The following is a 19804-nucleotide window of genomic DNA, read 5'->3' as shown; positions in this document are numbered from 1 at the left end:
TTTTGCAACTCAATGGTGTTACTTATAAAAAAGTACCAGTCAAAAGTATGGACACCTACTCATTCAATGTTTTTTCATTATTGTCTACATTTTAGAATAATAGTGAAGACTATCAAGACTAACCCTAACCCATGAAATAACATGTGGAAGCATGTAGTAACCCCCMAAAAAGTGTTAAACAAATCTAAATATATTTGAGATTCTTAAAAGTAGCCACACTTTGCCTTGATGACAGCTTTGCACTCTCTCAACCAGCTTCATGAGGTAGTCACCTGGAATACATTTCAATTAACAGGTGTGCCTTGTTAAAAGTTCATTTGTGGAATTTCTTTCCTTCTTAATGTGTTTGAGCCAATCAGTTGTGTTGTGACAAGGTAGGGGTGGTATACAGTAAAAGTCCATATTACGGCAAGAACAGCTCAAATAAGCAAAGAGAAATGAAAGTCCATCATTACTTTAAGACATGAAGGTCAGTCAATACAGAACATTTCAAGAACTTTGAATGTTTCTTCAAGTGCAGTAGCAAAAACCATCAAGCGCTATGATGAAACTGTCTCTCAAGAGGACCACCACAGGAAAGGAAAGGAAGACCCAGAGTCACCTCTGCTGCAGAGGATAAATGCATTAGAGTTACCAGCCCAAATAAATGCTATAGAGTTCAAGTAACAGACACATCTCAACCTCAACTGTTCAGAGGTGACTACGTGAATCAGGCCTTCGGGGTCAAATTGCTGCAAATAAACCACTACTAAAGGACACCAATAAGAAGAATAGACTTGCTTGGGCCAAGAAACACAAGCAATGGACATTAGACCGGTGGAAATCTGTCCTTTGGTCTGCAGTCCAAATTTGAGATTTTTGGTTCCAACCGCCGTGTCTTTGTGAGACGCAGAGCAGGTGAGCGGATGATCTCCGCATGTGTGGTTCCCACCGTGAAGCATGGAGGTGTGATTCTATTCTACTGTATCTTAGTCTATGGCGCTCTGACATAGCTCGTCCATATATTTATACAATTCTTAATTCCATTACTTAGATTTGTGTGTATTGTTGTGAAATTGTTACAGTGGGGAGAACAAGTATTTGATACACTGCCAATTTTGAAGGTTTTGTTGGCAGTGTGTTACATAATGAAGACAATTTTAGCCACCAACCTGATGATATACAGTGGGGAGAATTTGATACACTGCCGATTTTCCAGATTTTCCTACTTACAAAGCATGTAGAGGTCTGTAATTTGTATCATAGGTACACTTCAACTGTGAGAGACGGAATCTAAAACAAAAATCCAGAAAATCACATTGTATGATTTTTAAGTAATTAATTTGCATGACATAAGTATTTGGGCTACAGGACAATAGGCAAGCAGCTTGGTGAGAAGGCAACAACTGTTGGCGCAATTATTAGAAAATGGAAGAAGTTCAAGATGACGGTCAATCACCCTCGGTCTGGGGCTCCATGCAAGATCTCACCTCGTGGGGCATCAATGATCATGAGGAAGGTGAGGGATCAGCCCAGAACTACACGACAGGACCTGGTCAATGACCTGAAGAGAGCTGGGACCACAGTCTCAAAGAAAACCATTAGTAACACACTACGCCGTCATGGATTAAATTCCTGCAGCGCACGCAAGGTCCCCCTGCTCAAGCCAGCGCATGTCCAGGCCCGTCTGAAGTTTGCCAATGACCATCTGGATGATCCAGAGGAGGAATGGGAGAAGGTCATGTGGTCTGATGAGACAAAAATAGAGCTTTTTGGTCTAAACTCCACTCGCCGTGTTTGGAGGAAGAAGAAGGATGAGTACAACCCCAAGAACACCATCCCAACTGTGAAGCATGGAGGTGGAAACATCATTCTTTGGGGAGGCTTTTCTGCAAAGGGGACAGGACGACTGCACCGTATTGAGGGGAGGATGGATGGGGCCATGTATCGTGAGATCTTGGCCAACAACCTCCTTCCCTCAGTAAGAGCATTGAAGATGGGTCGTGGCTGGGTCTTCCAGCATGACAACGACCCGAAACACACAGCCAGGGCAACTAAGGAGTGGCTCCGTAAGAAGCATCAAGGTCCTGGAGTGGCCTAGCCAGTCTCCAAACCTGAACCCAATAGAAAATCTTTGGAGGGAGCTGAAAGTCCGTATTGCCCAGCAACAGCCCCGAAACCTGAAGGATCTGGAGAAGATCTGTAGGGAGGAGTGGGCCTGCTGCAGTGTGTGCAAACCTGGTCAAGAACTACAGGAAACGTATGATCTCTGTAATTGCAAACAAAGGTTTCTGTACCAAATATTAAGTTCTGCTTTTCTGATGTATCAAATACTTATGTCATGCAATAAAATGCAAATTAATTACTTAAAAATCATACAATGTGATTTTCTAGATTTTTGCTTTGACATGCTTTCTAAGTAGGAAAACCTGCAAAATCGGCAGTGTATCAAATACTTGTTCTCCCCACTGTATATATTACTTGTTAGATATTACAGCACTGTTGGAGCTAGAAACACAAGCATTTCGCTACACCCACAATAACATCTGCTAAACATGTGTGCTAACAATAAAATTTGATTTGGGCTTTGCTGGTGACACTGTCAGTGACATATTTAGAATTCAAGGCACACTTAACCATCATGGCTGGCACAGCATTCTGCAGCGATACGCCATCCCATCTGGTTTGCGCTTAGTGGGACTATCATTTTTTTTTTCAACAGGACAACACACCTCCAGGCTATTTGACTAAGAAGGAGAGTGATGGAGTGCTGCATCAGATGACCTGACCTCCACAATCACCCGACCTCAACCCAATTGAGATGGTTTGGGATGAGTCGGACCGCAGAGAAGGAATAGCAGCCAACAAGTGCTCAGCATATGTGGGAACTCCTTCAAGACTGTTGGAAAAACATTCCAGGTGAAGCTGGTTGAGAGAATGCCAAGAGTGTGCAAAGCAGTCATCAAGGCAAAGGGTGGCTACTTTGAAGAACCTCAAATATATTTTGATTTGTTTAACAATTTTTTGGCTACTACATGATTCCCTATGTGATATTTCATAGTTTTGATGTCTTCACTATTATTCTACAATGTAGAAAATAGTAAAAATGAAACCCTTGAATGAGTAGGTGTGTCCAAACGTTCGACTGGTACTGTAGACGATTTGGATATGAAGCGTGAAAATGCATTGCATATATGAATCTACCAGCTTGGTTTTGGTGCATTTGGATAGAACACAAGAGCAAGCTCAACCAATGTGAATTCACTACAAGCATTACTGTAGCAACAATGCCATGTTTGTTGCACTAACATACATATTGATATCCCTCATGCAATTACAGATATGGATCCATGTTCTCACACGGCCATATCTCCATGTTACAATGCTTGTTTACAAAAAACAGACGAAAGACAAGAGGCAACCACCTGCGCTAAATAACAATCTAGCAGGCTCTGAACACCTACGTGTAAGCGTAACTCGGGAAGTGTGGCAGGAGTGTAGTTTCGTCGGATGGAGGCTATATAGCTGTATGGATCTGTGCAAAACTGCTACAGTAAACGTCTCTTTTTATTTTAAGGATTTTTTCTCGCCGATTAAAGATAAGGACCATATGTTCTGGTGCCCTCTATGTGTTCACTGAGCTGTGTGGCACCCCAGTTGGCACCTAGGCATTGGAGGAAACAGTACTAATGCCCTCTGCCAACAACCCACACAGGTTTGAGAGGGACACTGACTGCTGCTATGTTGTTGACACACCACCAGGCCAGCAGACCAGTAATCATGGCAACAGGCCGGCTATCTGCCATTATAATTGGATAACAGGCAAACTAGTTGCTGCGGTCGGCATAGTGATAAGGAGTCTAAATGCTGCACAGGCAGGTAGACCTATAACAGTAACTAACCGTTAGCCTAAGACTACATGATGATAGATTAGGGCTCAAAACAATGTGCATCACATAGAAACTACAGTTATGTTTTTCAGGAATAAGCCTGTGCAGAATAGGGAGAGGTTTTCCCCTAGCAGACCGGTCAGTTGTTTTTGTCAAAATGTGTAAATTATCTGACCAAAGAGCTGTGGTTAGGGGTGAATGCAACTTCTACCTCGAGATGACAATGCACCAACTAGGATAATACTGAGATCTGCTTTGCCCTTTACCCGCCGTCTTTTGCTTATCAAGACCACCGAGAATATATTAAATGGGGTTCTACTCTATGCATCTATGGTCAAGAACACAGTAGTGACATAGGGGCTACCTGACAGATAGGTTAACTTGAATCAACCAGTATGCTTCTCTCGTCTAGATGTCATTAGGTAGACGTCCTCTGACTACTAGCTAGTACTAGCTGGACATGTCACTAACTGAAATGCTGCTGTCAACCAAGTGACTGTGGCTAGCTAGCTAGTTGGAGTGCTGCTGTCAAAAATGATCTACCTAGCTAACGTTAGCTCTACCTTGCATGTCAACCAAGCAAACTCATGACTAACGTTAAACGAGCTAAGTTTTATATTCAACTGAACCCATCTGGCTCGATGTTGGTCGTGGTAATAATAGGCAATTGACTAAACTAGTCTAACTAACTAGTTAACTAGTAGCAAGTCGTTGAAAACTAACTAACGTTAACCTATTGTGTTGACAGCGATGCACCTACTGGTTCGATCAACACACCAAAAAAGCTCGCTAGTACGGCTAACGTTAGCTATAACTTAGATAACTACTGTAGAGCTAGACTTGAAATCGGTAGCAAAGATATGCTAGTTAGCCGTCTAAACTAGCTAACGTAGCTAGCCACCTTCAAAAACATTAACTGGACCACACAAACACCACCCCATGCTAACTCGCGAATTATGTTAAACACTTTCAGTTGTCAATAGGCCATTACAAAAATGTTAGTGCATTTTGGACAGGATATAACTAAACTTATAGCTGTAAATCCCGTACTGCTTGATTGTCATACAGCGCACGCCCAAGCAGCACTGAATAGAAGGTACGAGCACCACTGCGGACAAGAGACCCCGTCCCCACTGGCACTAACGCGTTAGCTGCACTCTCCCCCTTCCGAAAGTGACAGTTCTATTTACCTTCTTGTCAATACGGACGGTGAATACATCACGATCTTTCAGCGGCTCTCTGCTTAGAACCAAACCGTTGTTAAACTCCTGGACTGGTTGGTTCCGCTGAGCGGTTCGGTTCGAATTCGACAGTCCGATTAGCTTTCCGCTACACGGGTGCAGCTCAGCCGCCATCTTCACAGGGGCGGCTTGCTTCGCGACACACGGGTTTGCGACAATATAAAGCTCCGTTTTTTCTTTTGCATGTAACTCGAAATAAACGCCCACTTTTTTTTAAGATGAACGGCATAAGGTCAAGCGAGCAAAATTGCTATATGCAAGTGTGGTAGCGCGCTTTCTCCCCATAATCAATCCAATCAATCAACAGAACATTTATCACTGATTTCCGAGAATGGGCCTTGATTTATATGCATACTTCTACCATAAACCACAACTTAATATAAACGCTTTGAAACCAGGAATTTCCAGTGGTGGAAAAAGTACTACATTTTCATACTTGAGTAAAAGTAAAGGTACCTTAATAGAAAATGACTCAAGTAAAAGTGAAAGTCACCCAGTAAAATACTACTTGAGTAAAGGTCTAAAAGTCTTTGGTTTTAAATATACTTAAGTATCAAAAGTAAATGTAGTTGCTAGAATATACTTAAGTATCAAAGTAAAAGTACAAATAATTACACATTCCTTATATTTTATTTATTATTTATTTATTTACGGATAGCCAGGGTCACACTAACACTCAGACATCATTTAAAGTCTGCCAGATCAGAGGCAGTAGAGATGACCAGGAATGTTCTCTTGATAAGTGTGCGAATTGGCCCATTTTCTGTCCTGCTAAGAATTCAAAATGTACCGAGTACTTTGTATGAAAATGTATGGAGTAAAAAGTATATAATTTTCTTTAGGAATGTAGTGAAGTAAAAGTAATAGTTGTCAAAAATATAAATAGTAAAGTAAAGTACAGATATCCCCCCAAAAATACTTAAGTAGTACTTTAAAGTAGTTTTACTTAAGCGAAAATTGAAAAAAAGTCACGGATCTGTACTTTACACCACTGGGAATTTCAAGCACATAGAACTTACAGTTTCTGGTTCATTCAGCATCCAGACAGGTAGCACTATATAAGGCATGCATTATGCTACGATGATACTGTTCATTAATAATGCATAAATATTAAAATAGAAATCAATCATTGATAGCAGTGCGTGAGTCAGCTGGATATTGCAAATCCAAGTCATTATGATGACTTGACATAAGTATGCCTTGGTCACTGAATGGGACATTATCAGTTGCTGTGTATTGAAATATCACATTATTTTATGGAAATAATTTTGCCCAAAATTGAGCTATGAAGAAAACATTTTTACAGTGAAAGACTCCATTATATAGTACCACAGTATGAGTCATATTACCTATAAAACATAGCGGTCAAACAAGGAAATAGATCCAATCATTATTCTAATAGGAGATTTTAGAAACACTTAAAATAAGAGCTGTGTTTCGTGTAAGCTTACCCTGKTGTGACGTTTTGATAACCATGTAAATCTTTCTAGGACAAGGTGACTTTCGTATTTACCCCCCAAAATGTAATGCTAATTAGCTGCTAATGTGGCTATCATAAAGAACTACAAATGCCATGAGGACCTGAACGAGACTGCTGAAACGAGGCAAAAGTAAGCATCTCTGCAGTAGCTATCTAATGTTAGCTACATGTAGTAATAAATAAATTTGCTACATTTCATTAAATTGACAATTCTGTGAACTGTCTTGGGAAAGTTTTCAATTGACACAATACCTGTTAGCAAAGGTGTCAGCTAGAGATGACGTGCAGGAGCTTGCAGGGATGATGTCTACTTTGATGCTAATTAACATTTTAGAATCTGAGAGTAAATAGAAACGTATATTTTAATAAAAGCCACCTTGTCCGAGAGAGATTACATGGTTATCAAAACGTCACCCGAGGGTAAGCCTACACGAAACACAGCCCTTATTTTAAGTGTTTCTAAAATTCTCTATGGGGAAAATTAATGGTGTAAAAATGATTGGAACCATTTCCCTGTTGGACAGAGGTTTTATATGACACCTCCACTGCTCTATTTTCTTCACTGTTTTGATGGAAAAGTTGCAGGACTCATGTTACAAGATGGTAGCCTAGCAGTTAAGAGCGTTGGGCCAGTAACCGAAAGGTTGCTGGTTCAAATCCCTGAGCTAATTAGGTGAAAATCTATCAATGTGCCCTTGAGCAAGGGCACTTAACCCGAATTGCTCCTGTAAATCGCTCTGGTTAATGGCGTCTGCTAAATTACAAAAAATAAAGATGGACCACTAGAGGGCGCACGAGGCTGTTGGAGGAGGGACTAAGTTTTGACATCCAGTACAGCAGGTGGCAGTAATGCACCTTTCTATGTCATGTCAAGCTGGCAGAAGTATATATCTACTGTACTGTCTTTGATATTTCCGTGTGTTCAACTTCATCAGTTTTTTGTTTAAAATGTAACATTAGCGGTTGATAATTAACTACCAAATACAAGATGTGGCAGCCCGATCCTGTCCACAATGAGTTGGTCTCTATTATGAATGAATTAATGATGTCGTTGGAGGAGGAAATTGACAAATGTATGGCGTTCTCGGTGTCCTCAACACAATACAGCACAGACATTGATGCAGGAGAGACAGGGGAAATTGAAAGAGAATCCAAGTTGGAGGTAAAAGTAAGTGGCCGACTTTACTTCTACAAATACGAAATGTTATCTTCCGTGTTAATCATTTGTTTTATATAACCAGCTTGGATACAGCTTGTTGTTGAATGACAAATAAGTAGCCTGTTCTCTGATTGTAGGTCGAGTTGACATGTGTGATGAAACAGTTCGTAAAACAGACTCTCACCAAAATCAACCAGTTGATCTCCAAAGGCACTGAAGCACTGCGTTCAGAGATATGCCAGAGTCAAAGTGAGATGAAATCTCTGAAAATGAAGTTATTGGAGATGGCTGATGGTAAGGAAGTACTTAAAATACAGTGGAAGAACCCCACAGACAGAGAAAGGAAGAAGAATGGACGGAAGCACCTTTATCACCAGAGTTTGCAGAGGATTTTGAGGTATGTTATATTTACATGTTTGCAAGAATCGTGGGGGTTGAAGTTATCCATGGAGTTGAAGTTATCTTTGAGAATGAGCCTACTACTATTATTATCCGGGGCGGCAGGTAGCCTAGTGGTTAGAGCGTTGGACTAGTAACCGAAAGGTTGCAAAATCGAATCCCCAAGCTGACAATGTAAAAATCGTTCTGTCGTTCTGCCCCTGAACAAGGCTGTTAACCCACTGTTCCTAGGCTGTCATTGAAAATAAGAATTTATTCTTAACTGACTTGCCAGTTAAATGAAGGTAAAATAAAAAATCCTTGAATCCTAGGACTGACTGGTACTGCCTTTGGGCTCTGCTCTCTCGGCTGATTTCAATTCCAAAAACAGCTCAATCTTTTTCTTCAGGTTGACGTGCACCTCCCAGTGTGAGGCTGACAACACTACAAATGTCAAGAAGGAAGCCACGATCAGAGCTAAACCATAGCGAGTGAACAGTCATTATATCTCTAGCTAAAATACCTTCCTCCTCACTCATTGAGTCTATCAAACAGGTGGCTATTACAGACAAACAGGCAGCGAGCAGGCCTACAGACAAACAGGCAGCAAGTAGGTCTATAGACAATCAGGCCACAAGTGCAGACCCCCAAACTCCCAGTGGGGACTCTGTGATGTCCACCAGACCCAGGAGGAAGAAGAGAATAGAAGTGCAACCCACAGCGGCAGAATCAGACGGAAGTGAGGAAAACGCTGATGACCAATGGGGGGGAGGAGAGTGCTAAAGCTGGACAAACCTCGAATGACGAATATGTTCACAACATAAAGCCAAGGCCCAACATAAAGAAAAACAAGACTACCACACCAAGAAAGAGCACCACTGTCTGATTGCGGTAAGGTTTTAAGAATTCAAGTAATTTAAAACTGCATCAACAGACTCACACAGGAGAGAGACCTTATTGTTGTGAATTATGCGGGAAATGTTTCCCGACTGCTTGGAAGCTAAGAATACACCAAGCAGTGGTTCACAGAAGAAGAAAGCCACTTGAGTGTCCAACATGTGGGAAGTGCTTTGCAAACAAGAGTTATTTGGACACTCACGCAAGTGTTCATTCAACAGAGAAACCGTTCCGATGCCTCGTGTGTCAGAAGTGTTTTAAAGTAAAAAGGGCTTCAAGGAACACACAATGATGCACCGTTCAAATTCAGATTCATATGCTGTGACAAATGTCCAAAAGCCTTCGTTAAGTTGAAATACCTCAAGAATCACCAGCTAACTCACAGTGGAGGAGGAGCTCACCGTTGTGAATTGTGTGGGAAAGGTTTCAAGACTCCTTCTCAGCTCAAACAGCACCAAGCATCAGTCCATAGGGGAGAGAAGCCATTCCAATGTCCCACATGTGGGAAGTGCTTCGCAACAAAGACCAATTTGAAAATTCACACAAGTGTTCATTCAGGAGAGAGAGCATTCCAGTGCACTCAGTGTCAGATGTGTTTCAAAACCAAGTATACTCTTAACGCCCATAAGAAGACACACACGGACTCCAAGCCGTATGCTTGCGACAAATGCCCAATGACCTTTATTCGGTCGCATTACCTCAGAAGGCATGAAATCTCGCACCTGACCAGCAAGCCATTCGCGTGCAGCCACTGTGGGAAAGGCTTCAAAGGTGAACGTGGGCTCAAGGGACACGAACGCACCCACACCGAAGACCCACCTTATACCTGTGACGAATGTGGCAAGGGTTTCTATCAACACGAATCGTTTCAAGTCCATGCGGCCTTGCACACCGGAGAGAAGCCGTTCACCTGTGATTACTGCAGTAAAACCTTTGCCCTGGCGTCCTACCTTAAAACCCACATCGCAAATCATCACTCTGTCAACAAACCCCACGTCTGTGGGAAATGTGGCAAGAAATATAAGGATTTCACCCATTTCAGAATCCATATGTTTCAGGGTTGTCAAGAGGAGGCTGTGGCATTGATTTGACTTTTTATTGTTATTTTGAATTGTGAAGTTGTAATATGTTATGTTTTCACTACAAACATGCATGTTTCCTTGCACAGTACCAATAACATTTGTTTTGAATAGATTTTTTTGATGTATACAGACTTGGCCAGTAATAAATTWAAAAATTTAACATATTAGGGGATTTATAACCCTCTTAAATTGCACCTCTGGTTGGATGCAGGTTAAAGGCACAACCTGTAACTTTCATTCTGACAATGCTTTGTCATTCATTGTTATTTTGGAATTGTGATTATAGTTGTAATGTTCTTGTTTCACTACAAACATGTGTTTACTTGTTAATCAATATACAACCTTTAGACTTGGCTATGATAGAGCGCAGTACCACACATTTGTTTTTAAGTCATTTTTTATATGGATGTCAGTATTGTGGAATAGATGAACATTTGAAAAAATCATACTTTGACCATGTAAAATATTAGGCTATAATGATAGTCACTACAAAACATGAATAATAGAGACTTTCACCCAGTAACTACTCAATAACGACTCAAGCCCTCAATAAGTTTATTTCACAGTAATACATTGAGCAGACAGATGCCTCCCTGAATTAACACATCTCCATGTTTAGAAGTCATCAAGATCATGCAGGGCTGTATCCAATGATGTGAAACATTCTGTCAGTTGCCTATAGAAATAGAATGAATAGAGCTGACACGATTCCTTATTCTAACAACCAATCATATCTGTTCTACACGACACGTTTCTGAATTTAACATTCTGTAACAACATCTTCCTGAACAGGCCCCAGTTGTGGCCGCTGTAGCTTGTGGTTAGGACCAGGAGTTTTCACATGACCATGTGACTTCACCAGGAAAACACCATCAACAGACCCTTTAGCAAAGTCAATGCACTATCTAGTAGTGCACAACAGGTGGCGGTATATACTTACCTCTTAGAAAGGGAAACGCGTAGAACCAGTGTCTGGTTCGTTCAGCATCCAGACAGGCATCGCTATATAAGGCATGCATTATGCTTCAATGATACTGTTCGTTAATAATACGTATACATTAAAATAGAGATCAATCAATGATTGCAGTGCGTGAGTCAGCTGGATATTGCAAATCCAAGTCATTATGATGACTCGACAGGAGTAGATGCCTTGCTCACGGAATGGGACATTATCCGTTGCGGTGCATTGAGATATCACATTATTTTATGGAAATAATTTGCACCGAAAGTGTGCTATGAAGAAAACATCTGTACAGCGAAAGACTGCATTATTTCCTTCGTTGTTTCGATGCGAAGTTGCAGAGAACGTGCTACAAGACCGACCACTAGAGGGCGCACGAGGCTGTTGGATGAGGGACTACGTGTTAACATCCAGTACAGCAGGTGGCAGTAACGCGCCTTTCAATATAATATACAGCAATGTCAAGCTTCTCGTAGAAGAATACATCCGTTGGTGCGTTGTTGTCCTTAACATTTTAACGTTAGCGGTTGATTGCTAATTTACTACCAAAATCAAGATGTGGCAGCCTGATCCTTTCCATAATGAGTTGGTATTTGTTATGGATGAATTAATGACGTCGTTGGAGGATGAAATTGACAAATGTATGGCGGTCTTTTCCACACAAGACAGGACAGACATTGACGCAGGGGAGACTGGGGAATTTGAAAGAGAATCCAAGTTGGAGGTTAAAGTAAGTGGCAAACTTTACTTCTACAAATTCAAACTGTTAACATATGTGCTAATTAGTTTGCTATTGATAGTGCAGGTTGGCATTTATTGAGAAGACTCATGTACTGTAGTTTAAATAAAGATTAAATAAATAAAATACTGGAGGCAACTCTGCAGAGTGGTCACTAGCTGGCACAGCCACAATGTCATCAAATCTGATTTTAAACCTAACATTAACCACACTGCTAACCCTAATGCTGTGTTTTTATATATTTTTACGATATAGCCCATTTTTACTTTGCTGCTGGCCCATCTGAAGGAAACTGCATCCAGGGTAGGGTTGCCAGGTTGTGTTAATATTTCTCAAAACCCGCCCACAATGCTGGAAAAACGAGCCAATTTATTTTTCTGGCAGCCAAGAGAGCTGCCACATTTGAACCAATAAACACTTTCTCCATAAAAAAAAATCTGAGAGCAGCTTCTAGTTTTGTGGCAACATCCATCAAATTCCTTAACTTAAGTTTTTATTTGTATTGTACTGTAGCCTACATGTTTTTGTGTTATGTGTCTTGTATGTACCATTCTTCACCACACATGAAGTCCCCTCCCAGGAAATAAAAGTTATTTTAATTGAATAACGTTATGGAGTGAAGAATGATCATACAACGGGTGGGTCTAATCCTGAATGCTGATTGGTTAAAACCGCATTCCAGCCAGTGTCTATTCCACAAGTTACCACTGGCTAAATCTATGACTTTAAAATAAATGCCTTAACAACCACCCATGTATATAAAAAAGTGATAATGCCCTCGAAGCCGGTGCTTTTGGGTGGATATATTGGCACGGTTTGCCGGCCCGAGACGAAACAACACCCGTGCCAATATATCCTCCAAACACCAGCTTCTCCGGCATTATCATTTAAATATCGACGTAAGACAAAAAAATGGTTTTCTATCAAAATAATAGTTATTGCGAGTTAACGTGACGTAATAAAGCAAGAAAAAAACATAATTCAACCTTATCAAATTTGCCAGATAATTTTTCATCAATGGATGTCGATTTAACTAATTTGACTGAAATGATTAAGCATTAAGGCCAAAGGGGGTTTGGTATATGGTCAATATACCACCACTAAGGGCAGTTCTTATGCACGACGCAACGCAGTACCTTATTGCTATTATAAACTGGTTACCAACATAATTAGACCAGTAAAAATAATTGTCTGATATACCACGGCTGTCAGCCAATCAGCATTCAGGGGTCAAACCACCTAGTTTATAATTGTAAATACATTGCCTTTGCACATGTGCATAACTATAGATAAATCCGACAGTAGAGTTTGAGTGATGAAAGTTGGACAGAGGATCACGAAGTCTCTGCGCAAGAATCACAATTCTTTTGGCTATTTTCTGGCAATTGTGCCATTATTATGTGCCAGATGTCAAGACTATAAACTGCTATAAATTGCCTATTTGCGAGATTCACTTGTMATTTCTAAAATCTTGGTTTATGATTAATTCAACTTTGCCATGGTGTGCTTAGCTAGATGCAGGCCACAAAGACAGTATGATAGGCCTGGATCTCATTTCAGATGGCCAACAGTAGCGTAGGCAAGATGTCGCCTAAACTGAACTATTTAGCAGCTTGCTTAGTTCAAATTGACAGACTCATTTATTCAGCATGAGTAGTGAGGCGATTCGAGGTAAGAAGTATTTGTGTTGCCCAATAGCCTGCTGGAATAGGCTGGGGTCGTAATTTTAATCACTGATTCAAATGTGATTCATAATATGGATACGAACTGAATATGCTTGTCAACAACAGCCAGTGTTAGTTTTTTTACCCCTAGCCTAATCTGACTGATACCGTTAATTGCATTCTAACCACAGTTTATTGGCAATTGTGATAGAGCAGTGACAATGATCACAATTGATCATTTCCAATTTTAATTAACTAAACATGGCCATTAATAATTGCATAATAACGCAAGGCTACAACAACAATAAGTAAAGGTATAGGCTATTTATTGAATCTAATTGCCAGCTCTAGGTACGCTACACAAGTGGCACAAATTGATTTGCAATGACTCCAGTGATCATCATTTCAACATATTTATTGTATCAAATGGTAGGCTACATTTGATTATTAGGCTACTTGATGGCCAACATATGCAAATGTATCATTCTCCACATTTAATGTTCGTTTCATTGTGGACTTTTCCCTGTAACAGAAGCACGCAAGGGAGTTCCATAACTTCCATTTCAAATTTCTACTCACGCGGTGCTCGAGACCCAAGAACTGAGTGAAACCCGTCGCCTAATACGGTTTTCTATAAGTGAAGTCCAGTTCAAACCACCTCCAAGCAACAGTATCTAATGCGCTCTAGTGCTCCTAAAGACGTTTTCCAGTGCTTTGTTGCCATTATTACTTGATACGCATCAGTTCTAGAGCGTTAATATGTTTCATGGAAAAAGCGTTGGAAATAGGTGTCTCCATAATGATGCTCTAAATAGCCTACCTACAACTGGTGAAAAGTTGTCACGCCTGCCCGCGTGCTGCTCCGTCTCCTCTGTCACTCACGTGACTCTGCGATCTCTCAGGGTTTCCCAAACTAGGTCTCCCCCCCATTTTAGTTTTTGCCCTTGCATTATAATAACCAACTCATTATCAGGGGGGCCCCAGGACCGAGTTTGGAAAACCCTGTCTCAACACAAACACCATTCCGACCCTCCCCACCATTCACTCAGCAACAGATTGCTTAATAGTCAGCTGCAGCAGGTCACAGCGAAATGAAATCTATATGATTTTTTAAAAAGAAAAATGCCATGGCAGCATGAATGCTATATATATATATATATATATATATATGCCCAAAAACACACAACCCGCAACATCATTTTCAATGTAGGCTAATTTGGCGAGAGAACCGATGACATGGCAACCCTGCTCCAGTGCAAGACTCATGATGACAAACATCAGCAGCTTGAAAAAAGGTTGTTGTGGAATAAAAAATAAGTGTATATCTGTTCTCTGATTCTAGGTCCAGTTGACATGTGTGATGAAACAGTTCGTGAAACAGACTCTCACCAAAATCAACCAGTTGATCTCCAAAGGCACTGAAGCATTGCGTTCAGAGATATGCCAGAGTCAAAGTGAGATGAAATCTCTGAAAATGAAGTTATTGGAGATGGCTGATGGTAAGGAAGTACCTGAAAATACAGTGGAAAGAACCCCACAGACAGAGGAAAGGAGGATGGACGGAGCACTTTATCACCAGAGTTTGCAGAGGATTTTGAGGTATGTTATATTTTACATGTTAAAGAATTGTGCAGTCCGACCATGGGGTTGACATTTATCTGTGAGAATGAATCCTATTACTATTATTATCCTTGAATCCCAACTGGTACTGCCGTTGACTGGTACTGCCGTTGTACCTTGGGCGCTGCTCTGCGACTGAGTTACAATTCCAAAAATTGCAATCCTTTTTTTTTTTTTTTTCAGGTTGACGTGCCAACTCCCAGTGGTGAGGCTGACAACACTACAAATGTCAAGAAGGAGGCCACGATCAGAGCTAAAACCATAGCGATGGAACAGTCATTTATATCTCTAGCTAAAATACCTTCCTCCCTCACTCATTGAGTCTATCAACAGGTGGCTATTACAGACAAACAGGCAGCAAGCAGGCCTACAGACAAACAGGAAGCAACAGCCTAAGACAGCAGCAAGCAGCAAGCAAGCAGAAGCAGGCCTACAGACACAAGGCAGCAAGCAGGCCTACAGACACACAGGCAGCAAGCAGGCCTACAGACACACAGGCAGCAAGCAGGCCTACAGACACACAGGCAGCAAGAGGTCTACAGACAATCAGGCCACAAGTGCAGACCCCAAACTCCCAGTGGGGACTCTGTGATGTCCACCAGACCCAGGAGGAAGAAGAGAATAGAAGCGCAACCCACAGCGGCAGAATCAGACGGAAGTGAGGAAAACGCTGATGACCAATGGGAGGAGGAGAGTGCTAAAGCTGGACAAACCTCGAATGACGAATATGTTCACAACATAAAGCCAAGGCCCAACATAAAGAAAAACAAGACTACCACCAACCAAGAAAGAGCACCACTGTCTGGATTGCGGTAAGGTTTTTAAGAATTCAAGTAATTTAAAACTGCATCAACAGACTCACACAGGAGAGAACCTTATGTTGTGAATTATGCGGGAAAATGTTTCCCGACTGCTTGGAAGCTCCGAATACACCAAGCAGTGGTCCACAGAAGAGAGAAGCCGCTTGAGTGTCCAACATGTGGGAAGTGCTTTGCAACAAAGCATTATTTGGACACTCACGCAAGTGTTCATTCAACAGAGAAACCGTTCCGATGCCTCGTGTGTCAGAAGTGTTTTAAAAGTAAAAGTGGCCTCAAGGAAACCACAATGTTGCACTAATTCAAATTCAGATTCATATGCGTGTGACAAATGTCCAAAAGCCTTCGTTAAGGTTGAAAATACCTCAAGAATCACCAGCTAACTCACAGTGGAGGAGGAGCTCACCGTTGTGAATTGTGTGGGAAAGGTTTCAAGACTCCTTCTGAGCTCAAACGGCACCAAGCATCAGTCCATAGGGGAGAGAAGCCATTCCAATGTCCCACATGTGGAAAGTGCTTCGCAGAGAATAAAAATTTGAAAATCCACGCAAGTGTTCATTCAGAAGAGAGGGCATTCCAGTGCACTCAGTGTCAGATGTGTTTCAAAACCAAGTATACTCTTAACGACCATAAGAAGACACACACGGACTCCAAGCCGTATGCTTGCGACAAATGCCCAATGACCTTTATTCGGTCTTATTACCTCAAGATTCATCAAGCTTCGCACCTGACCAGCAAGCCGTTTGCGTGCAGCCACTGTGGGAAAGGCTTCAAAGGTGAACGTGGGCTCAAGAGACATGAACGCACCCACACCGAAGATCCAACTTATACCTGTGACGAATGTGGCAAGGGTTTCTATCAACACGAATCATATAAAGTCCATGCGGCCTTGCACACTGGAGAGAAGCCGTTCACCTGCGATCACTGCGATAAAACCTTTGCTCTGGCGTCCTACCTTAAAACCCACATAGTGAAACTTCACTCTGTCACCGAACCCCACGTCTGTGGGAAATGTGGCAAGAAATATAAGGATTTCACCCATTTCAGAATCCATATGTTTCAGGGTTGTCAAGGGGCTGCGGTGTTGGTTTGACTATAAAAAAGAATTGTCTATCATTGGAAATTACAATTTCTCATCTTTCTAATGTTGGAGGGGATCAGAATGTATATTGGAAATATATGGTACATGGAAATCAAGATATGGTGGTCTCTGGAGGTAGGTGGGATGGGCTGAGAGTAATTGAGGGGTGGGATTAGAAACTCATAATCTGTGTAATAGTTAGGAGTGAAAACACCATATCATGCATACCGGAAATGCCTGAGTACCATTTCAGGTGTAATGTGTATATCAAACTATTTCTGACATGTAATACCTTGTATAAAAATACTATGTCTGAATAATGTGCATGTAACAAAAATGGAAAACAAAGCAAACCCCCCCCCCCCTCTTAAATTACTCCCCCCTGGTTGGATGCAGGTTACAGGCACAACCTGTATCTTTCATTCTGACAATGCTTTGTCATTCATTGTAATTTTGAAATTGTGAATAAAGTTGTAATATGTTCTTATTTCACTACAAGCATATATGTTTACTTTGATAATCAATATACAACCGTTAGACTTGGCTATGATTGAGCAAAGTACCACACATTAGTTTTGAAAAAAATATCTGTACAGATGTCAGTATTGTAGAACATTGGATCAAATCATACTTTGACCATGTAAAATATAAGGCTATAATGATAGTCACTACAAAACATGAATAATAGAGACTTTCACCCAGTAACTACTCAATAATGACGCACGCCCTCAATAAGTTTATTTCACAGTATACTGTGAGCAGACAGATGCGTCCCTGAATTAACACATCTCCATGTTTAGAAGTCATCAAGATCATGCAGGGCTGTATCCAATGATGTGAAACATTCAAGAGTGTGATTGCGGCCTGTGGAAAAACTCATGCTTTTATTTACCTTTTAACCCACATTTTAATCGCACAGACAATCAGAGGAAATCCAGAATATCAAAAGTGTCATGTAAACACAAGCCACATGCAGGAACCAATGAGATGCTTGGGGGGGGGGGGTGCAGGAACGCCCTGAATTGTGGGCCTCATTCACACACACTTGCATTCTGACAGTTGCCGATTAGAAATAGAATAAGGAATCATGTCAGCTCTGTTCATTTTATCTGACAACCAATCATCTATTCTACATGAGGCTGCTGAGGGGAGGACGGCTCATAATGATGAATGGAATGGTATAACTCATGGAAACCATGTGTTTGATGTGTTTGTTATCATTATATTTATTCCGTTCGAGCCATTCTAATGAGCCCGTCTTTCCCAATGAATCTGAATCTGAACATTCTGTAACAACATCCTTGGGCGGATTTGATTATACTGAGCCGCGGGGCAGCGGGCAAAGGACCGTCAAGTCACTGGCCGAAAGCGGGGAGGGAGGAGCGGCCTTCTTAATTTTGTTTTGGGCCGACTTCGCTGTGAGCTTTAAACAGGACACCTGGCTCACGCCCGGGAGGCAGCCCCGTTCCAAATCGAATGCAATCAACTTTCAGCCAATGTAAAACAGTCCTACATGGGCTCCCGGGTGAGATTAATTGAACCCCTTCCTGAACAGGCCCCAGTTGTGGCTACTGCAGCTTGTGGTTAGGGCCAGGAGTTTTCACACAGTGGGGAACCGTCAGGGCCATCTACGCCCTCAGAGAGTGCCTAAGGATAGATACAAATCTGTATATATTTTTTATATATTATCATTTGTAATTTTGTTTTCGTTGATTTAATATTTTTTTGTCTTAATTGTAATGATCTCATTTTCAATTTCTTCAGTTTGTATTGGAAAAAGAAGGGTTAATATCCAAGAGAAAAAATATACAATCAGAATTTTTCTTTGGTATTCTCTTAGTAGAAATAATCTAGCTGGGCTAAACGCTCATTGAATAGACCCCCAGGCTTTGAATAAAAGGGACCAGCCAATGTCGTTGACATTGACTTCGATTAGAGCAGCATTTTGGAATGACAGAATCAACCAATCACAAATTGTCTTGTAATAGGTAGGACAATTGTATGATGTATACGTCACTAATTCAGAGCCAATAGCGAGCCGTATCTTGTTTTCTCACACTTGAGCCTAGCTAGCTTTTTGCAGTGAGTGTATGTAACGATGGCGATGGCAACTGCAGAGAGAGTAATCAAGRACGATGTGGTGGCTAAATTGTTAGCATCRTCCATTTCAAGACTAACTTTTAATGAAAAATGTAATATTGTACAGACCGGGAGACCAACTCCTGTGCTGCCTGATTTGGTGCAACGAGGAAAGAGTTTTGAAAGGCATTTTCAAGTTAATAATTATGAGCGCTATCCGTGGCTGTGAGCTGACAAAAAAGCTTTACTGTTGGAATTGCCTACTTTTCAGTACCGATAATAGCTCAACCTGGACAACTGGTTTCAAAGATTTAGCCTGTTTGACAAAGTCAGCACTTCGACACCAAATTCAACTTCACACCTGCGAGCTACAGGGAGTTACATTTTTTGGGAGAAACATATCTTGAGAAAAATGCTGCTAGGCCACCAAGATGAGAAAAACATTTCTTGCATTTTTAGTTTACCAGCACCTTGTGACATCACCAGATTAAGAGTGTGCGCATAGCAATGAATGAACAGAGTTTGCGGGAAGTTTCTTTCACCTTGGCTTGTACTGCGTTTATTCCAGAGGCCATGACTGCAGCCCCATCATAACACTGTGCCACTCGTCAGTGAAGAGCACTGTTTGCCAGTCCTATCTGGTCCGGCAACGTTGTTGCCGGTGATGTCTGGTGAGGACCTGCCTTACAACAGGCCTACAAGCCCCCAGTGCAGCCTCTCAGCCTATTGCGGACAG

The 19804-nt window shown here is 41.4% G+C and overlaps 1 protein-coding gene and 2 pseudogenes across 1 annotated transcript in view; 2 read left to right on the top strand and 1 right to left on the bottom strand.

Moving 5' to 3' along the window:
• The window catches only part of LOC111960250 (neuralized-like protein 4), a 34133-nt gene extending 28890 nt beyond the window's left edge, over window positions 1-5243 (bottom strand). The window contains 1 exon segment of the mRNA XM_070437943.1: window positions 5060-5243. Within this exon segment, the coding sequence (XP_070294044.1) occupies window positions 5060-5224 (165 nt within the window). The 5' untranslated portion in view covers window positions 5225-5243.
• Window positions 5244-7447: 2204 nt separating this feature from the next.
• LOC139023834 (oocyte zinc finger protein XlCOF6-like) lies at window positions 7448-17481 on the top strand (annotated as a pseudogene).
• LOC139023818 (oocyte zinc finger protein XlCOF6-like) lies at window positions 8635-11060 on the top strand (annotated as a pseudogene).
• Window positions 17482-19804: the final 2323 nt, after the last annotated feature.

Source organism: Salvelinus sp. IW2-2015, linkage group LG37, assembly GCF_002910315.2.
Source record: "Salvelinus sp. IW2-2015 linkage group LG37, ASM291031v2, whole genome shotgun sequence".
Classification (NCBI taxonomy): Eukaryota; Metazoa; Chordata; class Actinopteri; order Salmoniformes; family Salmonidae; genus Salvelinus; species Salvelinus sp. IW2-2015.
This window is presented reverse-complemented; position numbering and strand designations above follow the sequence as displayed.